Source organism: Jatropha curcas, chromosome 6 (genome assembly GCF_041381405.1).
Source record: "Jatropha curcas cultivar XTBG-Jc1 chromosome 6, XTBG_Jcur_1.0, whole genome shotgun sequence".
In the NCBI taxonomy this organism is placed as follows: Eukaryota; Viridiplantae; Streptophyta; class Magnoliopsida; order Malpighiales; family Euphorbiaceae; genus Jatropha; species Jatropha curcas.
The window spans coordinates 22178201-22205896 of NC_143156.1; the positions used below are offsets into that span (position 1 = coordinate 22178201).

The 27696-nt window shown below is 30.6% G+C and overlaps 1 protein-coding gene across 1 annotated transcript; it reads left to right on the forward strand.

Moving 5' to 3' along the window:
• Positions 1-18809: 18809 nt before the first annotated feature.
• LOC105641602 (F-box family protein) lies at positions 18810-20648 on the forward strand. Its single transcript, XM_012226188.2, has 3 exons — positions 18810-19592; positions 19948-20106; positions 20325-20648. Exons 1-3 carry the CDS (start codon positions 18813-18815, stop codon positions 20646-20648), a joined length of 1263 nt encoding a protein of 420 aa, XP_012081578.1. The 5' UTR covers positions 18810-18812.
• Positions 20649-27696: the final 7048 nt, after the last annotated feature.

Sequence of the window (27696 nt, forward strand, 5' to 3'; positions counted from 1 at the left end):
GTATTCACTTCTTTTTGAAGATTTCTCTTGCACTGTGTTTTCAGATAAAACAAAAAAGAATATGTTATTTCGCGTTCCAATGAGCGAAAATAATATATTTCCACTTGATTTTGATGACCAACAAAAATCATTAGCAGTGCCATTAGAAGATGATGATTGGTTGTGGCATCACAGGTATGGATATTTAAACTTTAACAGCTTGAGTTTAATGTCTAAAAATAATTTGGTGGATGGATTACCTGTCATAAATTCTGTTGGTGACGTGTGTGAAAGTTGTGTGATTGGGAAACATCATAGAGACTCTTTTCCCAAGGGCAAAAGAAGGAGAGCTTCTGAAACAGCTGAACTTATACATGCCGATGTTTGCGGTCCGATGCGCACTTTGTCTCTTAATGGCAGCATGTACTTTATTGTCTTTGTTGATGATTATAGCCGAATGACTTGGGTTTTCTTTCTTAAAGAAAAATCAGAGACGCTGTCAACATTCAAGAAATTTAAAAGCTTGATTGAAAAACAAAGCGGCAATGCAGTAAAGATCTTGCGAACAGATCGTGGAGGTGAATTTGTCTCTGCAGAATTTGACAAATTCTGTGAAGATCTTGGAATTTAGAGGCAGCTTACAGCCAGTTATACTCCCCAACAGAATGGTGTGGCGGAGAGGAAAAACAGAAGTCTTGTGGAGATGGCCAAGAGTATATTGAAAGCCAAAAGTCTTCCAAAATGCTTTTGGGCAGAAGCCATTCATACTGCTGCCTATATTTTGAACCGAAGTTCTACATCAGCCTTATCAAATCAAACACCTTTTGAGGCTTGGAATGGGTAGAAACCAAAGGTAAAACACTTTAAAATCTTTGGTTGTGTTGCTTATGTGTTGGTGCCATCTCAAAAGAGAGGAAAACTTGATGAAAACAGTGTGAAATGCATATTTGTGGGGTACAGTATGGAAACTAAAGGGTATCGCTTCTATGATCTTCTTTCAAAAAAATTGCTAATAAGTCGTGATGTTGTTTTTGATGAGAAAAGTGTATGGATTTGGAGTGAGGTGCAGCCAGGAGTAAATGTATTTCCAAATGATGAGGATTTTGTCCCTGAGCAAATTCAAAATGAAGGCAATAATGGTGGTTCAGATTCTTCTTTCTCAAATACTCCTATTTCCAGTCCTTCTAGTTCAACATCATCGTCTTCAACAAGTACCCCTCCACGGAAATGGAGATCTCTACAAGAGATTTATGGACAACTTGATGAATGTCATCTTGTGGTCTATCAAGAACCAAGCAAGTTTGAAGAAGCAGCAAAAATTGCAGAATGGCAAAATGCAATGGATGAGGAGATGAATGCATTAGGAAAAAACAAAACATGGGAGTTGGTTGACTTGCCATTCAATAAAGAAGTAGTGGGGCTGAAATGGGTGTACAAGCTGAAATACAGGCCAGATGGGTCTATTCAGAGATACAAAGCTCGGTTAGTCGCACTTGGATACATGCAGCGTGAAGGCATTGATTTTGAAGAAACGTTCTCTCCAGTAGCAAGGTTTGACACGATTCGAACTACTCTTGCTATTGCTGCTTATTTTAACTGGAAAGTTTTTCAGTTTGATGTAAAATCAGCCTTTTTAAATGGTATTTTGGAAGAAGAAGTGTATGTGCAGCAACCTAAGGGCTATGAAATTGTTGGTGAAGAAAAGAAAGTGTACAAATTAAAGAAAGCTCTCTACGGCCTCAAGCAAGCACCGAGGGCCTGGTATGGGAGGATTGACGCACATTTTTGTAAAAATGGCTTCCAAAAGAGTGCAAGCGAGCCCACGTTGTATGTTAAGAGAAAAGCAGACAATGAGGTATTGATCATTTGCCTTTATGTGGATGACTTAATCTATACAGGAAATAGCATTGAGTTATTCAATGAATTTAAGAAGATTATGGTGACTGAATTTGATATGACTAATTTGGGCTTGATGAGTTATTTTTTGGGATTGGAAGTGAGCCAGTGTAAGGCTGGAATTTTCATTTCACAACAAAAATATGTGAATGATCTCCTTTCTAAATATAATATGAAAGATTGCAATTCAGTCACAACTCCAATGATCACAAACCATAAATATTGCTTGGATGATGGAGAAGAGAAAGTAGATTCTCAGTTATATCGGAGTTTGGTGGGAAGTCTGCTTTATTTAACGAATAGTCGTCCGGATATTTTACAAGCAACCAGTCTCCTTTCAAGGTTTATGCAGAGTCCAAGCAAGGTTCATTTTGGTGCTGCGAAAAGAGTTTTAAGATACTTGAAGGGAACCTCTTCTCATGGGTTGTTCTATGTACTCGGAAAATTTTAAACTGTATGGTTTTTCTGACACTGATTGGGCAGGTTCTTTGGATGACCGTAAAAGTACTACAGGATATTTGTTCTTGCTTGGGTCTAGTGCCATATCCTGGAGCTCAAGAAAACAACCATCTATAGCTTTGTCGTCTTCGGAAGTCGAATATATGGCTGTCACTGCAGCAGCTTGTCAAGCAGTTTGGCTCAGACGAATTTTGCAAGATATGAAGATTGAGCAGAAAGAAGCAACAATCATTTTTTGTGATAATCAGTCCACAATTTCGATGGCAAAAAATCCAGTTCATCACCAAAGAACAAGACACATTGATATTCGCCATCATTTTATAAGAGAGCAAGTTGCAGAAGGAAGTATTCAGCTAGAGTTTTGCAATACAAGAGAGCAAGTAGCTGATTTTTTTACAAAGGCTCTTACTTTTGAGAAGTTTGCATATCTCAGAGACAAGCTAGGAGTTATGGATTTTTGCATTAAGGAGGAGTATGTTAGAGAGTAATGCAAAGTATCTCTGCACGTTATCTATTTTTAGTTAGTGATATTAATTTTCTGTTTTAATATGTCAATATTTGTTATTTGATTCCCTATTTTCTTGTCGACGTGAGATAATTTGTGTCCACGTAATTTGGGATTTGGTTATGCTGTGATTGTATTTAAAGAGCATTTGATGAATGGAAATGTATCTGATTCTTCTCTCACATTTTCTGTGCACACCAGCGGTTTGCTGAAATTCCTCTTAGTTCTTTTTTTTTTTTTCAGCAACTCTGTTCTACTCTGTTTTTCTAACAGAATCACTTTAGACCCATGTATGAGTACACATGTTTCTGCTTGCCAAAATAAAGCGAATAAACCCTCAGCACAGAAAATAAATAGGTAAGGGAATAGCGGACAACCCTGACGAAGTCTTCTATGGGGAATAATAGGACCAATAAATGTGTCATTAAATGAGACAAAATAATTAACTATATCAACACACATCGTAATAAGTTGAACCCATTGAGGAGAAAAACTCATCTGCTACATAAAACTGGTCAACTTAATCATTAGCCTTAAAAAAATCAACCTTCAATGTCGTAAACCCCTTTTTACCTTTAGTCCTGCACTTCATATAATGAATTAATTTAAAGCCACTATAATATTGTTTGTTATTAGCCCGCCTGGGACAAAAGCGAACTAAGATGGTGATACAACTTTATCTAGCACCCCTTTTAGTTTATTAGCCAAAACCTTGGCCACAATTTTGTACAAGACATTACACAATGCTATTGGCCGAAGATCTTTTACAGTAGTTGGATTATAAACCTTAGGAATAAGAGTGATAATAGTTTCATTAAGACCAGGAGGAAACTCACCCGTGCGAAGCCAATTTTTGCAAGCTTGGATAATGTCAAGACCGATGATAGGCTAAAACTTTTGGTAAAAGCACATATTGAATCCATCAGGGCTCGGGGCTTTATCTGGATGCATGGAAAGTACAGCCATCTTAAACTCACCATCATTAAATGGGGCTCATAACAAGTCATTATCATTATGAGTAATAATAAGTTGGATAGCCTGAAGAATAAAATCTATTTGCATAGTTGAAGGAGCAAATGAATTTTGAAAATAAGAACGTACCATTTCATTCATAGCATCAGGACCCTCAAACCAAGAACCAGTTTCATCCTTTAACCTAAAAATGCGATTTTGTCAGCGTCTTTTAAAAGCAAAAGCATGGAAGTATCTAGAGTTCTTATTTCCATTAGAAAGTCAAAAAGACTTGGCTCGTTATTTCCAAAAGAGCTCTTCTTGAGCAAGAACCAAATTAATTTCATCTCTTTTAACAACATATGCTTCATCTCCAAAAGCACTAGAATCTTGCAAAGCTTGCAATTCACGAAATAATGATTTTACTTTAATCCAGAAAGTCCCTTGCAATGTACGTGACCATGCAAAAAGGGCACCTGCAACAAGTGTCTTTTGTGTTATAATATTAGAAACTGTATGACTGATCCATTGTTGGCGGACTAGCTCAGAAAACCCATCCTCAAGCAGCCACTAATTTTCAAACTTGAAACGAAACCTTCCCCGAGTAATAACAACAGCAAAAAGCTTCATCAAAAGTGGAGACTGATCCGAAACTAAGTGATAAAGATTGACAACTAGACAATTTGGGAAAATATTCATTCATTCTTGAGTAGCAAAAGCACGGTCTAACCTTTCTTATATTTGGTTAGAACCTCTTCCATGGAACCAAGTAAAGGGAGAACTTGACATGCCAAAATCAATTAAATTACAATAAACAATAATATTTTGAAACCTTGTATACAAACATTGAGGTCTCTCTCCATCATCCTTTTTCTCATGCTTAAATAGAAGGTCATTAAAATCACCAATAATAACCCAAGGCAAAGAATAACTACTCGCCAATGATTGAATCAGATTCCATGACAATTATCTATGGTTATGTTCGGGAAAGCCATAATAGCTAGTAAAATGCCAGGAAGTTGACGATTAATAATTAATAGAAGCGTCAATATAATTAGGAGAAAAATTATTAACATACAGATCCACATCGGCTTTCTAAAATAAAGCCAAACCACCACATCGACCAATACGAGAAGAAATGACAAGAGTTTTCATAAGGAAAAGAACAACAGACTTATTAGATCAAACTAACTCCTTAAGAGCATTAACTACATGAGGATTGCCTAATCCTTGGTAGTTCTAGCTTAATAGACTCATTGGTCTCGATGGGTTTGATCCCCATCGGGTCCTACCGTTGGTATAAGAGCTTCAATAATAGCATTCACAAACACATCTCCGGTTACTGACACAGTAGCACTATCAACTTGAGCCCCTTTTTTGCCTTCAATCACCAACATATCATCTTCACCATCTTGCTTATTGTTAAGTCCACTCATAGGTAATTCACTCACATCAGACATACTAGAAGCAGAAATCACATGTAAATGAGTAGCACCTGATACTACACGTTCGATAGAGGCAGGAATGATTTTAGGAATAGGTTGCAAGGAGGGTTTGACACCACCATCCAAAGGAGCACCTCTAGCATCTCTAAACCATAGCCGATCATCAAAAGAAAATGAACTTTGCCTAACGGATGGCTTAATCCACGGTCCCCAGCCATAAGACATCACCTCCTGACCGTCAACTGGAGTAAAAAATGTCCCAACTTACCATATATATAGCAAAACATAGGTAGCCTTTCATATTTAAACTGAGCCATAGCTTCAACTCCCTTATCATTCTGTGTGGGTCCCATTTATGTATGGCACAACCCAAGAGGGGGTGAATTGAGTTTTCTAAAAATTTAACTTTCAAAAACAAAAATCAGAATTCTGCTGCAGCGGAATTAGAAAGCATTTGTGAGAGTAAATTATCAAGTTTAGAACTTCCTCACAAAGCTTATTGCAAGATTAGAAAAACTCTGTGAAGAACAATTATTGCATTTAGAATTACTTCACAAAGCTTAAGCAATTTTAGAATAACTCTATAAAGGATAGTTATTGCATTTAGAACTACTTCACAAAGCTTAAGCAATTTAGAAAGACTCTATGAAGAACAGTTATTGCGATTAGAACAGCTTCACAAAGCTTAAGCAATTTTAGAAAGACTCTGTGACGAACAGCTATTGCGATTAGAACAGTTTCACAAAGCTTATTGTTATTTTAGAAAGACTCTGTGAAGAACAGCTATTGCGATTAGAACAGCTTCACAAAGTTTTAAGCAAGATTAGAAAACTGATTATAATTCATATTGTGAATTACACTGAATTAGAAGGACAGATTAGAATTTGGTATAATCACAATATAGAAATTCAGAGTTCTAATGTTCCAAAAAGATAAAGCTTATTCACGATTAGAATCAGAAACTCATTAACAACTTTGCATTTCTAAACAGATTAACAGTTGCGTAAATAGAATATAATCAAGCAGAACTTCAGAAAGTAAAAGAAGATAAACAAAGAGATTTATAGTGGTTCGGCACTAACTCGCCTACATCCACTCCCAAGACGCATCTTGAGATCCTCCACTATGTTATCTCTTTTCAAGGGTAAGAGACAAACCAACAATACAAGGAAATAGATCAACAACTAGATCTAACCTTTATCCCACTAGATTTTCCAAAGGTTCTAGTCAACCTCAATCCTTTCTGTTTTTGCAGAGAACAAAAACTCAAATCAAGACATTAGAATCTCACACAAGGAGAAGGTCGCTTGATAACCTATTACACCATAGCTTTTCACCTAAGCTATTACACAAAAATTTTTCAAATAAAGAGCCTGTCTACAACAAATTACAGAATCTATATAGATAGAGAGAAATGCAAATATAAGCACAGGAAGAATAGAAAATGAATTTAGAAAACAGATTTAAAGATCAGAACTGTTCTTCAGAAAATGTTGTTAATAAATTTTCTTTTCTCTTAAAAATTTTTCTTGAAGCAAAAAGACGAAAAGAAATAGGGGGATTGAAGAGAGAGCTTAGAGAGATTTAAACTTTGAACAATGGACTCATACTCTTTTGCAAAAACCCCCAACTTTTTGAAAGAGGAAATAGTTTTTATATGAAAAGATGATATTCTCTTTTGAAGTTAACGTTGCGATTATTGCTTTAATGAGCAATGAAGTTTCTGATGTTTTTAAACTAACGAGGCAATGCATGAGTTGTAATTAAAAGGGCTACCAGACCACATTTAATATTCACACATGCAAGGTTTGGAGATGAAAGGTTCAGTTTAGAAAACAGTGTAACATTTATATCAGAAACAGCCAGCTGTATCAGAAACAGCATCTGTATTAAATCAGAAACTGCTTTTTAGATCAGAAAATACTTTTTGCAGAATTTCATTTAATAGCTACAAAGAATATTTACTCCAAAGATATTTTAGATGGAAAAACGTGAAGAGTAAAGATTTTGGCTATATCCTCTTAATAAATTTATTCAAAAACATTTCAAAATAATTTTGAGAGAGATAAAATAGATTTGTGCTTATAATATCATTTACTCTCTATCCTACAATAATTTCCTAAGAATTATTATAATACTAACCAATAGAAAATATCTTCATTAATCTTCATGGTCTTCAAATAAAAATCTTGGGATGTAGGAACTTCATTTCTTTAATAATTTTCAACAATAATTTCTGCATAAAATAATATTAGCACATACAAGAATATTAAATTTATTTGTTTTGTATAATCATCAAAATCTCAAGATAAAATTGACCCTTGAGCCAACATTCCGTAACCGCTTTCACCTTTTCAAAGGTAAACAAATATCCACTAAAAAATGTGTGTGCATTAATGATCTCCAGATTGAGGCATTATTATTAGGGTCATAGGAAACAAAGGAACCAATGAAATGACCTAGAAATTGGCCAATACTCTCCCACATGAAGTTGTTACGAAGTTTATGGACTTGCACCCAGAATTCAACAAAAGAGAGATGCACATCTCAAGGATCCATGTTTGGAGGAATTTTGTCCATAACAAGAAGGTGATAATTAAAAGACCACAGTCCTACACTCTATACTCTACGAACGCCAATAGGGTGGCCATATCCCACAGTCCTACAGTCCTCACCATCGAACAACGTAAGCGTGGCCATATCCTTCTCCATATCCATTCCAATAGCTTAATTCTCCATTATCAAAACCCTAGAATAGCCACCCATATGCACAGAGGCAACGCAGCTCTCATGCCCTAGGGCAAGACTCATATACGAGATAACTTTTCATTTGTTGTTAATCTTATTAATATGGGGTTGAGGGGGAATAATGATTTTCTAAAATTTCATTAGTAAACATTTTTAGTCAAGTAAACATTTTTATCTATAACTAGTTCTTTTATAACGTGATTTGGCATTTTCCTTTTTTTAGTATTCTATTTTCTTATTTTTTTTTACAAATTTTAAAAATGAATTATTTTATTTTTTAAAAAAACATTGATTTGATGATTTATATATAAAATAATTAATTAATATTTATTTATAAATATTAGAGTATAGGCCTGATATTAATGTCAGAGAATATTAGAGTATAAGCATGATATTAATATCAAGTGGGTTATGAAACAAGCTAACATGGGTGCTCATATTGTTGCTAGAGTATCTATACAACATGATTGTCTCCAAATTGGGAAGATATCCCATCTTGTTTGTTGGAATTTTTTCCATTGAGGAAATGCACTATTATTTCATTTTAAAAAAATTAATATATATTTATAAATAATTATTAAAGATAATTATTAAACTATTAAAAATATCTTCTGTATTATGTTCTTGACATATCGTTTTCCTTTTATTAAGTTTGGAATTCATAATTATAGACAATGATGGAGTCAGGATTTTTTCATAGGGGCGACCTTGTTCAACTAGTTCATTTGTATCCTTCGGCAACATAATATTTATAATAATTTTTAGAGTTTGAGAAAACTTTTTATGAAATGTTAAACACTCTAATGTTCAGTATTTCACAGAAATTAATTAAATTTTTTGACAATCATACCTTTTTTTTCCTAAAGTTAGTTAATTAAATAGTTAATGTCCATTTTTTTATTTTTAATTAAAAAACTAATTAAATAGTTATTTTTACTGAATATTTATGATTTAAACCGCTATATAAATAACGATTAACTATAAGCTAATGGTTAACTACTAATTGCTAATGATTACTAGCTATTAAAATAGCTAGTATTGTCAATTACGCCCTCACACGATGAATAAGAAATTAAACATGATTAAAAAGCATGTAAAAATAGTATAATTACATAAATAAATATATTATTACATATGGTCAAATTTTGCTTAATGAAAATAGTATAAATGACAACAAAATAATAAACATATGTCATATAGATAATAACTTTCAATAGTAAATAAACAATAACTTCCTAAAATTTACATATTAGAAATTACAATCAATACAAAAATTAGTGTTAGAAATTTTTAATATGTTATTGTAATTCTAAAATTTGATCAATTTAATTTCATATTATTTGTTAAAAAATATTAAAATACAATCACAAATTACAATATTAAATTTATCTTTTTAGAATAAATTAAACATCATGTGTTTATTCGATTCTAAAACTTTTTTAATTGTTAAGTACTAACTAAATAACCAATCTATATATATATATATATATATATATATATATATATATATATATATATATATATATATATATATATATATATAGATTGGTTATTTAGTTAGTACTTAACAATTAAAAAAGTTTTAGAATCGAATAAACACATGATGTTTAATTTATTCTAAAAAGATAAATTTATATATATATATATATATATATATATATATATATATATATATATATATATATATATATATATATGTTGAAACATAAAATTTTTTGTAAATGCTGACTTGGCATCCTCTGGTTTCAGAATTTCTCTTTTTCTTTTTTATAAATTTTCTAGGCTTTTAATTCATTTTTAACAAAAAAAACTATAATTATTTGTCAATTAAAATAATATAAGTTACATTATTATCACTAATAATTTATTTTAAAAAAATCAAATTCTAAAACTCTTTAACAATCTCTTTAACTAATCCAATCCTTATCTTCTAAAAATCTCATCTAAAAAAATCTAAAAATATTTTCTATTTTTTAGAAATTTATAAGTTGTAGCTAACTATTTATATAACTCCATTGTTCTTTATCTTTCAAATCTCAAACCAATCAATTTGATTCAGCGACTATTTTTTATTTTTTGTCTTTTTATCTTGATATATTTATATTTCTTTATATTCATATTAAATTTTACTATTTTTGTTTTTTAGATTATGAACTACAAAATAATTTTTTCTTCGTCAAAAGTAATATTTTCTCTTTCATACATTTTCTCTTTTTTTTTTACTATATAACTCTTTTCGTTCTCTTCCATTTCTTGGTTTATAATTCTCTCTTTCTATTTTTATTGGTTCATTTAATTTTTTATTTGATTTTTTATTGACATCATTGTTAAATGAAGAAGGTTGGAAAAAATATTGAAAAAAACATGAAGCTTAGATTTGATCATGTATCGTTTTTGTATTACTCTTTTATATTTTTTTTCATATTTTTATTGTTTGTTTTTTAATATTTTTTGGACTATAAAGACATTCATCCTCTTAAATCAATTTTTCATTATTTTTTTATTTCTTCTTTTGCTGATCTATTAGAATTACTCTAACACACTCTGTTTATTGATTGCTTTCTACAAAATTTTTATTAGGATCGAGTTATTGGGATACAAAACGGTGATTACTCTCCATCTATAGCTTTTACTATGATAGCCTCAATGAGAAATCTCATATTTTTTCAACTAACCCAATTGCAATTTGAGGAAATATGCTTCAAAATATGGTAAGCTTACGCACTAAAGGATAGACATATGAACAATGGCCAAATGCATATTTTGGACCCTATACTTTACCAAAAAAACCTTGTGGCCCCTTACATTTTGTGGGGGTCCTATAAGGTGTGGGTCCCGTATATGTATGGCACAACCCAAGAGGGTGGGTGAATTGAGTTTTCTAAAAACAAATATAAATTTTAGAATTTTAAAACAAAATATAGAATTCTAAGTGCAGCGGAAAAGTAAAGAACTTGTAAGAGTAAGTTATGGATTAGAACTTTTTCACAATGTTCTATTCATGAAAGATAGAAAGACTATGCAAAGTGCAGCTATTGATTTGAACTGCTTCACAATGTCTTATCCAATGTCAAAACTGCTTTATGAAGGAAAGCTATTGAAATTAGAACTTCCTCATAAAGTTTAGAAAATCATATAAGACTGTGTGAGAGACAGTTATTGAAATTAGAACTGCTTCACAAAGCCTTAATCAAGTATCAGAACTACTTTATGATGGAAAGCTATTGTAATTAGAACTTCCTCATAAAATTTAGAAAATTAATTAGAAACCCAAGTAGTGAAATATACTGTAAATAGAAGAACAACTTAGAACTTGGTATATTCACTTATCAAAATTCCAGAGTTCTAATATTCAGAGAAGATAAGACTTATTCCAATTTTAGAACATCAGAATCATTAACAACTTTAGCATTTCTAAAATATAAACAGAAGTGTAAGTAAAGCAGTATCAAGCAAAACTTCAGAAAATAAAAAGATCAACACAGTGATTTATAGTGGTTCGGCACTAACTCGCCTACATCCACCCCCCAAGACTCATCTTGAGATCCTTAACTATGTTATCTCTTTTCAAGGGTAAGAGACAAACCAACAGTACAAGACAATAGATCAACACCTAGATCTACCCTTTATCCCACTAGATTTTCCAAAGGTTCTAGATAACCTCAACCCTTTCTGTTTTCGGCAGTATAGAAACTCAATTCAAGACATTAGAATCTCTCTCACGGAGAAGGTTGCTTGATAACCTCTTTCCCAATAGCTTTTCACCTAAGCTATTACACAAATGTTTATCAAATAAAAACATGTCTACTAAAAATTACAGAATCTAAATAGACAGAAAGAAATGCACATATAAGCACAAGAAAAACAGTTTATCAGATTAGAAAATCGTTTAGAACACAGAATCGTTTTTCAAAAGTAGTTATAAAAATTCTTTTCTCTTTAAAGATAAAAACGTGAAGTGTAAAGATGAAAAGAAAAATGGGGGTAGAGAGTAAGTTTTAAGAGACAAGCGATGTGATCAATGGAAGAATACTCTTAAAACGAAAACTCTTACTTCCACTTGTTCAAAGAGTGAAAACTCCTTTTTATAGAGAGATTTGTGACTCTCGCTTTTGGAAAGTGGATATTTTATTTTGAAATCAGAATATTTGTTTTCCTTATTTAGAAGATACGAAAATCTTGGTTACCAAAAATTTATTTTATCCTTTTGGTAAGAGAATAGAAAACGATCTTTCTTTCCTTAAACATAAAGATTTTCGAAAGCAATTTATTTGAGAAAATATTCTTCGAAAAGATACTACTTACTAAAAATGAAAAGATACAATCTTCCTTTGTTTTAGGTAAGAGAATAAATTTAAAATCCTTTAGATCTTCAAAGAGAATTTCCGAAAAAGAAATCATACGATTTATTACCAAAATCGTTAGAGACATAATCTCTTTAATTTTAGATAATTAAATCATTTTGATTTTTAAAGAATATTTTCGAAAATGAATTTTTGACAAAAGAATTTATTTTTGAAGAATCTAATTTCCGAAAAATATTTTTGAAGAATCTAAAATATTTTTGATGAGAGAAAGATTAGTTTTTGTGCTTATAGATGAATTTTTTCTCTATCCTACAATGTATCCTAAAAACCTAACCACTAGGGTTTTCGGATATCTTCACACAAAATGTAGGACTTGCCTTGTTCGTTTTTCTTTCCATAAGAATTCTCCATAAAATTATATTAGCACAAATAATATTATTTAAATTTATTTGTTTTGTTTTAATCATCAAAATTCCGAGATTAGAATTTGACCCTTGAGCCAACATAAGGTACCTCTATTTATTTTTTTTTTTTGTATTTAATAAATACCTCGCCACGTTGGAATTAGCGTGTGAGTATCCATGCGATAGTGAAAAGAGTGAAAATTTGTTTAATTGCCGTGTTGTCACCTCTTCCCCTTCCTCCTTAGTAACCGATCGTGATGTTGAAGGAGGTTATGGAACAAAAGGATCTATAAGTCCCAGCTTGATGACTAAGATGGTGGAGGTGTCACGCCCAACTCTAATCACCAGAGGAATTGTCCGTTTTGGCCACGGGGTTGTGCCCCGGCCTAATCCGGCCAACACAACACCCGCCTTCACGGTTTTGTCCCGCAGGTGAAATGAGAAACTTCCCAGGAGGTCACCCATCCTAGGATTTTCGTTAAGCGAGCACGCTTAACCCTGGAGTTCTTCCAACTCTCTAGCCATTCCACCAAAAGGCGCCTCTAATGATTAGTTTCCCCCTTTTCGATATATGATTCGGTTCATTCCTATGTCCCGCATTCCACTACTCTAGCTAGCCTGTCATCTTAGGATCGCTTTGCCGGGTCGGGATGTCACAGGCCCACCAGCTTCCGCGTGGTTCGTCCTCGAACCATACATCTACTGGAGGGGGTCCGGCTCTGATACCAACTGTCACCAAAAATCACTTCTCTAGCTTCACTCTCAAAGATTAATTACTTAACTCAGGAATAACATCTTATTATATTTTTGGCGTAGAATGATTATATATTCCTTGAAAAGAGAATGTGTTTCGAATATTGTGATGGCACCTAAGTATATTGATGAATATTAAAATGCTATTGAGGATTTATATAGTTATGAAAATATAGAAGTGTTGTTGTGTTATGATGATTATTTGGAGATGTTGGGAGTTTGGAGTTTAATTGGGAGTGTTTTGTATTCATATGTTTAGCGAGCTCAGTTTTTAAAGGGAAATTCTTACAGTATTTCTGTAGGATTTTTCCCAATCTATTTTTCAAAAAAAAAAAAAAGAGATGAAAACGAAATGAAATGATTATCTACTAAAAAAAAAACATATGACTCGCTAAACTTGTGAATACTCAATTACTTCTAATTCATAATCTAATTTTATGATTTGTATGTTAAGTTAAGACGGTATCTCCGGTACCGAATGTGGCATCCGTCGTCGGGTCTCACAGGACTAGGCGGAGGGTGTTATAGGAGGTGATTGCAATTGCGGAGGAGGAGAGGGTAGTGGAGAAGCTGTTATTGATGTCCATGTGTCAGAGCCAGGACTCATTGGTGTAGGAGGAGGTGGAGGTTCGGGAGGTAAAAGTGGTAGTGATGGTAAAACAAGTGGGAGATGGTGGCATTGGTGGTGGTGGAGGTTAGCTTCTGTGGTGGAGAATTGGAAGAAAGCAGATCCAGTACTATGCATTTTCTTATTTTCTTGATTTGCACCTTGAAACCATTTCTTCTCTTTCTAATCTTGAATAACAACAACCCCATTTTCTTATTTTCTTGATTTTCTAGTTTAGCTTTCTTCTCTTTCTATTCTTGAATAATAACAACTCATTTTCTTATTTTCTTGATTTTTTGTTTAACTTTCTTTTTCTAGCAGATCAAGTTCTGCTCTTCTTTGATTTTGTGTTCTAAAGGAATTAAAGTAAATTAAAATGCTTTTAGAAAGCAAAGAAGGTTTATTTTTTCTTTCTCTCAATTTGATGGTTTTGGAAGCAAAAGAGGAAGTCCGAAGAGGAGGGAGGGGAGATGCCAGTGTATGATATGGCGTATAATATGTGTCTCTCTCTGACATGTCATTATATTTTTTCAAGTAAGGGGATTTGAGTTGCACGCGCTTCATTTGCCCATGATAAGTAACTATTAAATACGAAAAAAATAAATAGAGATACCTTATAGGACTCTCGCAAAGTATAAGGGGCCACAATGTTTTTTTTTTTTTTTTAAGTACAGGGTCTAAAATACGCATTTTGGCCTATGAATAATAGAACAAAAAATTAATTATAAGTTTAAATTTAGTTTAACTGATTTTTTATCCTACTTGATTTAGTGAATAGTTAATTTGGCTTATTTGTTATTTATATTTGTCAGTAACTTTATCTTTTGGGATTCTGTATTGTTTGTTTATGCTTTTAATATTTTTAATTTAACATAGAATTATATACATTAAGTTATTTAAATTTTTTTTCTTATCTATCTATTATTTTGTTGTACATTATCCATATTGAATTATTTGAATTATAGAACTTTATATTTTATAGAATTATCTAAGATAAAAAAAAATAATGTTTGAAGCCTCTCTCTCTCTCTCTCTCTCTCTCTCTCTCTCTCTCTCTCTCTCTCTCTCTCTCTCTCTCTCTCTCTCTCTCTCTCTCTCTCTCTCTCTCTCTCTCTCTCTCTCTCTCTCTCTCTCTCTCTCCCAAACCTAAAATTTAAAAGTTCTTTTTTTTTTCTTCCAGGTGCAGCCACCGGTGAGCTCAGTGAGCTCCTCACTAGTGATCACCCCTTTTTCTTTTTTTTGTTTAATTTTTTATAAATAATCCTTAGATCTGTATACAGGTTTGAGTTATTTCGTCCAATTATTGACATTTGTTTCACCTATACATTGGGATTTTGTTTTAAGATCTAATTCTGTGTTATTGTAGTCACCATTATGGTAATTTTGTCTAGCGTCTTTTGTTATTTGGATAGTAATGTAAAAATAAGTACAGATCTATGGTAGAAATTTGAAAGTAATCAGGTCGGAATTGCAGAAAGACTATACAGTTGAATAGTGGCCATGAATAGCCACCAAGTGGAGCAAGTGATTGCCGATGACACAAATATTATGTTCTGTTAACTCGATAAGATACTTCAAATCAAGATTGTATTTTTTTTATTTTTTGTATAAGTGGTTTATTATTAGATTTTCTATACAAAAATATAAAAACATATTAATCTGTGTCTCATATCTATATACAGTTTCCTCTTAATGAAATTTCTAATTTGTTTCTTCTCAAAAAAAAAAAAAAGTGTTTGAATGTAAACTCTAACTAAAACTTTGCTAGACTAATTGAAATTTATAATTATTTGTATCTCATATCTATATTAAGTTTCCTCTTAATGAAATTTCTAATTTGTTTCTTCTCAAAAAAAAAAAAAAAAAGTGTTTGAATGTAAACTCTAACTAAAACTTTGCTAGACTAATTGAAATTTATAATTATTTTAAATAAATTAACCGCATTATAATTTCTATATAATATGAAAATTTAATAAAGCAACCTGCGGGAAAAATGAATTTTGTAATATATACTAAATATGCTTCATATATTATAAATACATATTATTTGTAAATTATAAATTGGCAAAGTAACCGGCGGAAAGCGTGGGCCTTCATTTAGTATAAATAATTGAAATATAAATTAATAATATTATTTTATACTTTAATATTTATGTGAATTTTTTATGCATGGGTAGAATAAATTCAAGCTAACTGTTATGCGGATTTGCACTCCATATCATCAAGTTGAGCGACAAAGCATGTACCAGCGAGCTAAAAAGTGAATCACGTCCAATTGATTTTGTACAATCAGGGGGGCAGTGGGCCCCCTAACCCCCTCTCTAGGCATGGCCACCGGTTTGATTCTAACCGAAACCGAATCGTACTGTAGACGAACTAGAATCGGACCAGAACCGGCGGTTCATAATTTTGGAACCGGAACCGGTGATTAACCGGCAGTTCCGGTCCAGTTCGAACCGAATGCACAAAAAAATTGTAGCTTAAAATTTTTATAAAAAAATTTATATCACTTGATTTGATTGTAGTTGATTTGATTTATGGTGAAGAGAAGTACAATAGTACATAAGTTATAAAAAGTGATGAAAAAAAATACACATTTTTTTTACTTAATTTATACAAAAAATGGTACATGAATAGTTGATTTATAAAAAATAAAAAAAATACTTTCAAGTGTATAAAAAAAAAATGTAACGAATAGTTTTTGATATGATAGGTGTTATTTATTTATTTTTTGGTAAATAAATTTTATTCATTTTTTAATCATTTATTTATTTTTTTACTGTAATTTATTAAATTATCCAAAAATATAGTTATTATTTTTCTTTTATAGGGGACAATTTGGAAAACTAATAAATGAGAAACATGTATAAATATGATGAGTTGATGATTTTTTATTTCACAACCAATTATATCATAACTCTTCTCTTATTATCAATCAAAATTCTCTCAAATTTCCATATTTCATTATTTTTTCTATTGTTTTATTTTCCTTAATATTGAAATTATCTATTGTTTAGTTTTTATTTTCTTACAACCAATTCCAAATTCTTTCTCTAATCTCAATTTTTTCCATTCATAAATTTACTTCATTTGATTTTTTTAATAATTTTCTTAGTATTTAAAAATAATAATTTCCAACTCATTTCATTAATTTTATATTCCATTTATAGCTTTCTATATTAGTGAATTAGCAAAATTTGTAAATTTCATGTAATAATAGTTCTATGTTAGTTAATAGAAGTTTTTGTTTTAAAATTTTATAATAATTTATTTAGTTAATAAAATTTAAACATTTTAAAATTATTATTTATTTATGAATTCGGAATCAAAATTTTATTATTTTTTTAAAAATTTGCATAATGTCGCAACCGAATCGGAACCGTAATTCGAACCGTCGATTCGTCGGAACCATGCCAAACCGTGCCGGAACCGGAACCGGGGGTTCAAGAGTCGGTTCCGATTCAAAATTTTAAACATCTCGAACCAGCGGTTCACTGAACCGGCCATGCCTACCCCTCCCTCCTCACTGATTACATGTATATAAGCATAGATAATTATATTTTTTGTTGGTAATAAGAGAGTTTGTTATTGATTATTATTAGATGTTTTATTTTTTTTACTGGAGAACTTATACGTAAACATATGCATATATTGAAACATGCTTGTTTTTTTTTTATTCACATCGAAGTGTACTTGTTAGGTTTGTGGCATTATGTGTCGTTAGAATGCACTTTGAATCCATGGTAATGAATAAATTGAATTAAAGTATATGTATAATCACTTTGATTATTGTTTTATGGATTAATTAGCCATTCTATTCATATTAATTTTAATATAAAATCATGTTTCAACATTATAAAATTAAAAAAATATAAAAAAAAATTATAACCAACACTTAATATTATAAAAAAAATATAATGAACGTGCATAAATACTAAAATACCAAGTGAAAATTGAACAATCATAACGTATGATGATTTAGTCAGTCAATTTTAAAAGATAAAGAAGTTTAGACTACGGAAGATAAAGGAGTTTGGGAGTTTGGTGGAGTAATTGTTCTAGAAAAACTTATAGGCCATCCGAACCAACAAATGGAATAACCAATAAATATTCTAATTCAATTTTCAACGAGAATCTCAAACGGCATTTGCTTGCATCCTTATCTAACAGCATTGTCGTGTGTTAAATTGGCAAATTCTTGTATCCTTATCATCATTAGTATGTTTCAGCAAAGTCTAAACAATGACCAAAGGACATAAAATTAACAAATTATTAGATTTAAGTTTATTTCACGTCTCCAAGATAGTGACCTTATAACAACTTAACCTATATATGAAAAATGACATTCTTTCACCTAAAAGACGGGATTACATAATACATACGCTTGACTCAGCAGATGATTTCTGCTCTGTTAAAATTTCGTCATGTGAAAACATATTTATAGGGAGAGACATTCAAGAATTTCAAAACAAAATTAATTTCATACTCAAAAAGTATATCAAGGTACTACGAGATTGAAAAAAAAAAAATCAAACAAACCATATAAACAAAATATCTTAATGAGTTATTAAGGGTAGAAGGGCAAAATAACTTTTCTTGACTAAATTCTTAATATGTGTGTTTTGTCATACCATATAAACAAAATGATACAAAAGGAGTAAATGGTTTGGGTGTACACACACATATATATGTGTGTGTGTGTATATATAACTTTTGAATCTGTGACTTATAAGTTATGTAAGTCTTAGAAAAGAAAATATGGAGGATTTCATTAGTAATTTGCCTAATGAAATTCTTTTCTACATAATTTCTTCTCTTCCATTTGAATCTGCCAAACAAACCATTTTCCTTTCAGAAAGATGGAGACTACTATGGAAGACAGCTCTAGTGCAACATGGAACAGAAGAAAATTTCGTCACTACAATTTGTAATTTTCTTGCTAATTTTAATGAGCAAGACCCATTGAAAAATACAAGAAAATTTCAGTTCCATTTTATAAATGGTAATATCTCGTTAGCTATCGTTGCACCAAACAACGAACTCCATCTTGATTTCTCTACTGGAAAAAAAGAATTTGACAGGCAGTTTAAGTTGCAACTAGACTTCAATAATAATCTTGCCGGCCGGCCATCTCTGTCTACTATCAGAAGTCTTAATTTGATATCCGTCAATCATCTAACAAACAAGGCAGTTTCTTTGATATTATCAAAGTTTCAGTCTCTTGAGACCTTGAAAATCAGAAACTGCAATTGTTTACAGTCATTAAGTATTGGTTCTGATACTAAGCTTTTGAGTTTTACAATCTTTGACTGCCCACAATTGGAGTTTCTTACTGTCAGATGTTTTAAACTTAAAACTTTCCGGTTTCGAGGATTGTTACCTTCCATTTGGCTTGATTATCATTATAACTTGGTCGATGCATTTCTTGATTTCAGACAAGGCCCCATGAGAAGTAGCTTTACTAACCAAGATCTTGACTCTGTCCTGTTAACTATAAAGAACGTGAAAGTGCTTACTGTATGCAAATGGACTTTTAAGGTATTTTCTATTGCTTTTTCTTTCTTTTTTTCTTTAAATGGGCTTGACTGAAATTTAAAATCTCAACCTCATAATCATGGAGATAACCCAGTACCAATGAGTTATAGTTCTTTTGCTTGTTGCCTTTATTTATTTATAATTAATTTAGCTTTGATTGGAGTTTAAAATCCCTATCTCATAATTTTTGAGACGACTCTAATATCATTGACTGAAAGCAATTTAGATTTTTTTTTTTTTTTTTTTTTTTTTTTTTTTTTTTGGCTTTTGAGTTGTTAATCAAATTAATTGGAATAATTTTTTGTTGAATTTGTCATTTGAATGTTATTTGATGAGCTTTCAAACATTGTTGCTGCAGACATTTATCTGTCCATGGCTATCTACATTTCTTGCAGAATTTCAATTCTATGGTCTTAAAGAGCTGTGGTGGATTGATAATTTAAATCAAGAATATGATAGTCAGGCCTTAATGTCTTTCTTGAAACTATGTCCTTCATTAGAGCGACTCTTTGTCACTGTAAGTTAATAGTTTCTTGGTTTCCTTGTTTTCTGATTTCATTTCTAATAGGTTCTTTATGCTCTGATGTTGAATGATTCCAAATTTTTTTATTTGGGTTAATTACAAAAACCTTGCAATGATTTTTCGTGATATAGAGTCTACTCCTTATATTTTTATGATTAGCAATTTTTGACCTGTTTATTACCATCTAGATGAATAATTCAGTAATTTTGCAGATTGATCCTAAAAGCTACTGTGTAGAAAAGATCACTTCGTGTTCAACAGAAGTTGCAGGTAGGAACACAAAACTGAAACATCTAAAACTGGTTAAACTGGATGGTTTTGTGAATCAAGAAGATGAGATCCTTTTGGCTCAACATTTAGGAGAGATAGTGACTACTGAGCCACTAATTTTAGCATCAGCTGTCGGGATTAGCTTGCGGAAATTGATTAATGATCCGTTTTACCAGCAGAAGCAGAAGAGGAAGAGTAATTATATATTTGTGGAAGTAAAAGATATGAATCAATTATGTCTTAAGCATGTTCATATGGTTCTGTAATACTTAGTCGTTCATGAAGAATAGAAAATAGGACCATATATACCAGTCACTGGAAGACTGAAAATGTTGGAAACTATTTTATTATTAATGGGCTTTAGCCGTAGACATTGTGTTACAACTTTGATACTGGCACATACGAGTCAATCCTATGTACTACGGAAATGGAAACTCTAAAAAAGGTATGGATGCCATATGCAAAAACAACATTTTAAATATAATTTTACATGGAGAAATAATAATTTATGTGGGGAAAGAAATGCGTAGAAGCTAGTCAATTTTGGTGCGACACTTGCATTCTAATATTAATAATTTTTTTAGTATATAATATTAAGACTTATTATACTGAAATAATTTGCTAGACATTAGCAAACGATAGTAATGAAAATTAAGCCTTTTTTTTTTAGTTTCCACACTTATTTTTGTGTGCAGGCTTAAATGAAATTTAAATAAAACTTTTCTAATAATCGCGATTTTAGATTCTGTTTTTTAAGTTCCTTATGATCTAAAATATAAATATTGAATTAGGTTATTAGCTACTCTCCTTATTTAGGACCATTTAGTTTGGACCTTCATAAACCAAACTTATTTCCAAATTAATGTTTAACCTATACATACTTCAGTTATTTAAACTCTTTGCTAGCTATATATAGGTATATATGTCTTTATCACTTTTACCATTCTTTCATTTTCTTGTTCTTAAATAGTCGTAATTAAATAAATTTTATATATATTTCGTAGTAAGGTCAATTTAAATAAACATTTTTTCATATAATTTAATGAAAGCAAAAATATATAGGTTGAGAGAGTAAATTAAAACTCAAGTAGCAACAGATGAGTGCAAGACAGAGAATGCATAGGGATTGATCAGGTGTTAAAATGGGTCAAATCTCATTACATGATCAATACACATTAAGACAAAATAGAGAGAAAAGACAGAGAGGTGGTAAGAAAGACTTTGATTCTTGTCTCCAGTGATAAATTACCATATAATATTAATTATATACTAATAACAGATAATAATATTAAAATGTAAACTTTTAGAGGTGATAAGAGAAATCTTAATTATGTACTAATAACAGAGTTTAACAATTAATATAATATTCTCTTGTGCACAAATAATAATTTAGGTTTCTCTCCTAAAAAAAAAAGAAAAGAATTAGGTTTTTTCCGATATGTAAATAATATTTTGGTAGTTACTCTCATCTCCTATTTTACTGTCATGCTAGGAAGCGATTATATCAAAAGTCTTTCTTAATACGTTGACTCCCAAGTGGTTTATTGGATTATGTTAATAATTATCTATTAGGCCTATAATCCTTTGGTCCATCCTTGTTACTGGGAAGCTCGTGGCACGTTTTTTAGTACTTGTACCTGTCCTAAGAAATTAAATTGGTTAGATCGGTTCAATTGGGTCTTTTTTTTTTAAAAAAAAAAAAATTAAGGGAAAAAAGAAAAGAAAATATAAGCTCTTGCACAACTTAAAAGTGATGGGTGCATCCCTAGTGGTCGAGGCATGGAGTTGGAAATGCAAACCATGTTCTTAGAATTGAGGGAGCAAATTAAGGTAACAATGTGAGAAGATGAACGGTTGGTTTTATTGCTTTGAGGTAGGCTTAAAAAATGGTTATGTTACTTTCAGTGTTTTTAAAACCGGACCAGTCGATTGGATTAGTCCAACTGTGAATCCATAGTCGGTTCATTCTGGTTTGACATCTAAAATTGATTCTAAACGGAAAATCGAAAAACTGGATTGACCTAATTAAATCCGGTTTTTCACTTTTTTTTGCTTTTTATTATCACTAGTGTTAGAATTTGTGCAATGTGCGGAGCAATATTAAAGAATAAAATAATTTTTTATAATTTCGACACAAACACAACACGAAAATTAGACGGTTGACACGAACACGATACGTTTAATCCGCTTAATATCATAAACAGGTTAAGTGGGTCGTGTTGATCCATATACAACTCGTGTAACCTACTTAATATCATAAATAGGTTAAGTGGATGTATTTTGACTTACGTACTATCCACTTAACCTGCTTATAGTATTTTTTAACTTTTAAATTATTTAACTCCATTCATATTTAAAAATAAATTTTCACTCGTAAAATGTATACATTCTTCAAGATTCATAATTAAAGTAAAAAAGTAATACAACAATAAAATTTAAATAGGTTTTAATTGAAGTATTTATATCTAATACTAAAATTACCTCTTTACTCTTAAATAAACAGGTCACTCGCCTAACCCGCATGTCAACTGACAACACAATACGATTATGTTTGTGTCATAGATGGGTAACTTGTTTATGACACGAACTCATTTAACCTCAACCCTGACCCATTTATTTCGCGTGTTAGGAGAATCGTATTCGCGTGTCGTGACCTATTTTGACACTCCTAGTATGACCTGCATCAAAAAATACACACATACTATTAATATATTTTTCAATAATAATAATAATTTTCAGAATTTAACTAATTATATTAAAATAAGAAATTAAGTATTTTTTATTTTATGTTTATGATTTATTATAAATGATTGTTTATTTATTTGAAATATTAATGTATTATACTTATTTACTGTAGTATGTCATAAGCGTATATCTCCTACTTTTTTAAAAATTTTTATATCTCGTATGCTCCCGTATTGCGTGATGAAATTTTTTTTTAATTTATTTTTGTATCTTTTTTATTAATGAATAATTAGAAAAAATAAGAAGGGACTAAATTTGTTTTCAGAAAAACTTTTTTATTTATTTTTTTGGATATAAAAGGAAAATAAAATTAATTTTTCTCTGCAAATTTATTTTTCTATAATTTTTTATTTTCCTTCTGATTTGAAACTTAGAAGGTTGGTAATTTGATGGCATCTGCATCACGTCGATCCTCAAAGTGTACAACTTCTAATTTGTAGACTCATCCTTTTTAAATATTTGACTTTTTCCCATTATGTCTTCTAACCTGTTCATGAGATAAGCAATTTGATTATCTTTCTCTTAAAGATCATGATTGAGAGCTTCCAGTTGAAGCTCTAGTTCTTCCGCCGATGCAGTTCCAGTCATCATAATAAACATGACATCATAAGAATTTTTTGTTGAGGCAGTTCACCACTTTTGGGAAGCTCTTTTCTTAATAGACTCCACCAAAGTTGGCGAAGCAATAACAACTTGCTGAGACAGAGAAGTCGCCTTCGCACAGATTTCAGTGACGGATTTTATCTTGATATTTGCATCAGGACTAGAGTCAGTAGTAGATCTGACATTGAGAGAATTTGAAGCGCCAGTTTGTATGGCCTTTGAGATGACAGTGATCTTCTTTGGTGCCATTGAATCTTTTGGTTGATTTGTTGAAACTCCGAGATTTGCAAAGTGAAGAGATGAGAGGTAGAGATTGTCCCAATGGGCATGCCAGAAATCTATATGCGTAAAATTTATTCTTAAAAATTAAGAAATAAAAATGCAAAAATATAAATCGTATTTATAAAGTAAGTGGATATAATCTCTAGTGTGAAATCTCCTACTACGATGAAGATTATCCTCTGATTCTTCTCTTTATTGTCACATCCATGATTCTAAGGTCGAAACGACTTAATCTTGAATATGATTCAACGGTCGAAGGGACTTGACGTTGAATTGATGTAGAATGAACTTTGAACGATTCAAGAGTTGAAGAGACTTGATCTTGAATTGAAGTTGAAAGAACTTTGATTCTTTGAACTTAGCACAGACGTTTGTGGTCTTGAGTTTGATAGAGCTTTGAGACTTCTTTTCTGTCTTTCTCTCTATATGTGTGTATGTAGAATAAACTTTGAAAAATTCAAGGGTCGAAGAGACTTGATCTTCTTGAATTGAAGTGGAAAGAATTTTTATTCTTTGGACTTGGGAGAGACTTTTATAGTCTTGAGTTTGATAGAGCTTTGAGGCTTCTTCTCTGTCTTTCTCTTCATTGTGTGTGAGTCTCTATATGTGAAGAGAGGCCTCCTATTCATAGAGATTTGAGGGAGTCCATTTGCCGAGTATGTAATTTGATTGGTCCACTTGGCAAGCTCTCATTGGTTGCTATTGCATCACTTAACTTATGTAGACGCCTGACTTATTCACTAATATTTAATTTAATTGGTCCACTTAGCCAATTTTTTATTGGATTTTATTACATTATTTATTTATGCGGTAAATAATATTTATTCAATAATTTTATTTTAATAACAACTTAAATATTTTGATTGGTTATTAAAATAAATTATTTAATTTAAATATCCAATAATTTAATTGACTAATTAAATAATTAAGCTAATAATTAAATTAACTTAAAAATTTAGGTGTCTATAGTGTCTATCTAATGTGCAACTCCATTGATCTTAATGTAATACTGTTCAATTCTTTGTTTTTTTTTTTTTTTTTTTTTTTACATTTATATCTCTACTTAATTAACCAAAAATAAATGTGGCCATAATGTGGCGCAAACCATATTAAAATATAAAATCTATAATACCAATTTAATGGTTAAAAAATATAAAAAAACTACTTATTTGGGGTTAAAAATATTTAAAATATAAAAAGTAATGTTGATAATAGTAAAAAAAAAGTAATACTTCATATTTGACAAAGTAACCTGTTATTGTAGGTAACTTGCCACATGGAAGTTTAGGAAGAATTCTGTATTGATACAGAATTTTCTTTTTCTTTACACTAATAAAAGCCTTTTAATTGAACAAGACCTTTTAAGTGGAATTTAAGAAAAACTAAAAGAAAGAATCTTAGAATTTGGCTTAAAATGGCATAATCAATCTTTCTATTAGCATGAAACTATTAATTTAAAAATTCTTTAAGACATTAACCTATTTATTTTCAATCTTCAAAGGGTGTCCTCAACTTGAAACTTCAATAGGATTAATGAATCTTCAATATTTAATTTGATCAATTAAAATCATGCATAAAAGACTTAATGCAAATATTCATAGAAATAATTTAAATTTATTATTTTGTTAATCATCAAAATAAAAGGATTTGTAACATTGAGCCAATCTTCCCTTTAATGATGACAAAACTAATAAATTTAATCACATAAAGCGTGCGCGCATATATATATATATATATATATATATATATCAAAATCCTATTTATCTTCTTTTGTCTCTTAAATCTCTCTTAATTACCTTAAATTCCTATCAAGATTTCATTTTTTAGGTAAGTTGTCTTCTTTAATTCTACATTCGATTTGTATCATGAAATTTCAAAATAACCATATCCAAAAGCATAAAAAAAATTTTGCAGGTGCTTCTTCTTGTTTTTCTTTATTTCAGCTGCTTTAATTTGTTTTTGGAGCCTCCATTAATGGTGATTCATGTTGCTTTTGAAAATTTAGTGCATCCATTGTTCTTTCTTTAATTAAGCTATAGTGGTTTGATTTTTTTTTTTTTTATTAAGACAAAAAAAAGTTATAAATTAGGAGAGTTGTTTGTGTAAATGTAAAAATATTAGAGAAATAGATTTGTGACTTTGATCAAAGAGAAAGAGAGAGCACATAGGAAATGAAGAAATCTAAAATAACAAGAAATTGTTATTTTCTTAAAGAACACAATTACACAAAGGATTTTGACAAAGAAAAACAGTGTTATTAACCTTCATTTATTATACATTCTCCCCAAATACAAAAAGACACTTACGATATTTTCTCATACCATACTTTATGACACCTTACTTTAATGATTCCTCCCTCACTTCATCCAAACATAACGTTAAGGAAGTGCCAATTTAACACATTGCAAAAACTCTATGTTACTCTTTTATAAATATACTAGGCGGTAACCCGACTGTATAAACTTATATTTTTCATTTCAAGTGTAAATTTAAAATAGTATGTTGAATAAGTTATAAAAAATCAATTTTTTAGAAAGAAGTGATTGGAATTATTATTAGAAATAAAATGGACTTCTAGATTACTTAAAATAATTTAAATACTTGATTCTGTTTTTTTAAAGACTTAACCTAATTGAGAAGATGTAATTAAAGAAACATATTAAAACGTAATAGTTAATTCATTATTGCATAAAGTGTTAATTACACCAATAGTATTTGTACTTTTCAAATTTTACTATTTTGATATTTAACAAAAAATATTTGCAATTAAGTATACATCATTTAATTTTTTTAATCTAGTGTTTATTGCATACCTGCCACGCCTGAATTCACTTATTGCTCAAATTGGGCCCACTATTTGACACATAAGCGTCTGATGCGTCATGTAGAATGCCAAATAAGATCCCACATGCTATTTTACTTGGAAAACTCTTAATTGGCCTCCATCTACCCATTCCAAACGTGTGATTTCAAAATATTTGAATTTTTTTCAGTTTTTGTGTCTATCTACGATTCTATTTGATTAGATCTATTTGGTTAGATATTTATAGTTTTTATATTTAGTGAGTTTTGCCCTCTTTTTTCTTTCTTTATTCGTGATGTCTTTGGACGTTATAGGCTCTGCATCTCTTGCACCAAGGCTGAAGAAGGTATTATGATTATATAGTTGTGAACATTATATTTTTTTGCTTCACTACGCAAGGCATATACTATTTTTTTAGATTCTTGATTCACTATTGGCAATTTGTCTTACTAAATGAAAATAATTAATTGTTACAGTTTAGAAACCTATTTGTGTATTCTTTTATTATTTTCATCTAGAAACCTCTCCTAACTGGTATACTTCCTATCAAGTCAAATTATTATTTCCATAGTAAGTGAATTTCTTTTGATTCCAGTTTTTGTCACCAACACTTGCAAATATTTATTTGGTCATCTCCTTATAGTTTTTGCTTAATTTTTCTGATTGAAGCTATCCATAACCAAGTTTATTTTATTTTATCCATAACCAAGTTTATAATAGAAAACTTTTGTTATAGTGACTGCAAAAAATAAATTTTGCAAGAAAATAGATTCATTTAAAATTAAAATATCACAAAGTTGTTAATAGTCATAAGTTATATTTTTCGTGACTTGACTAACTAATTTGAGATTTCAAATCAAATAGTTGTGAAAATAAATGAT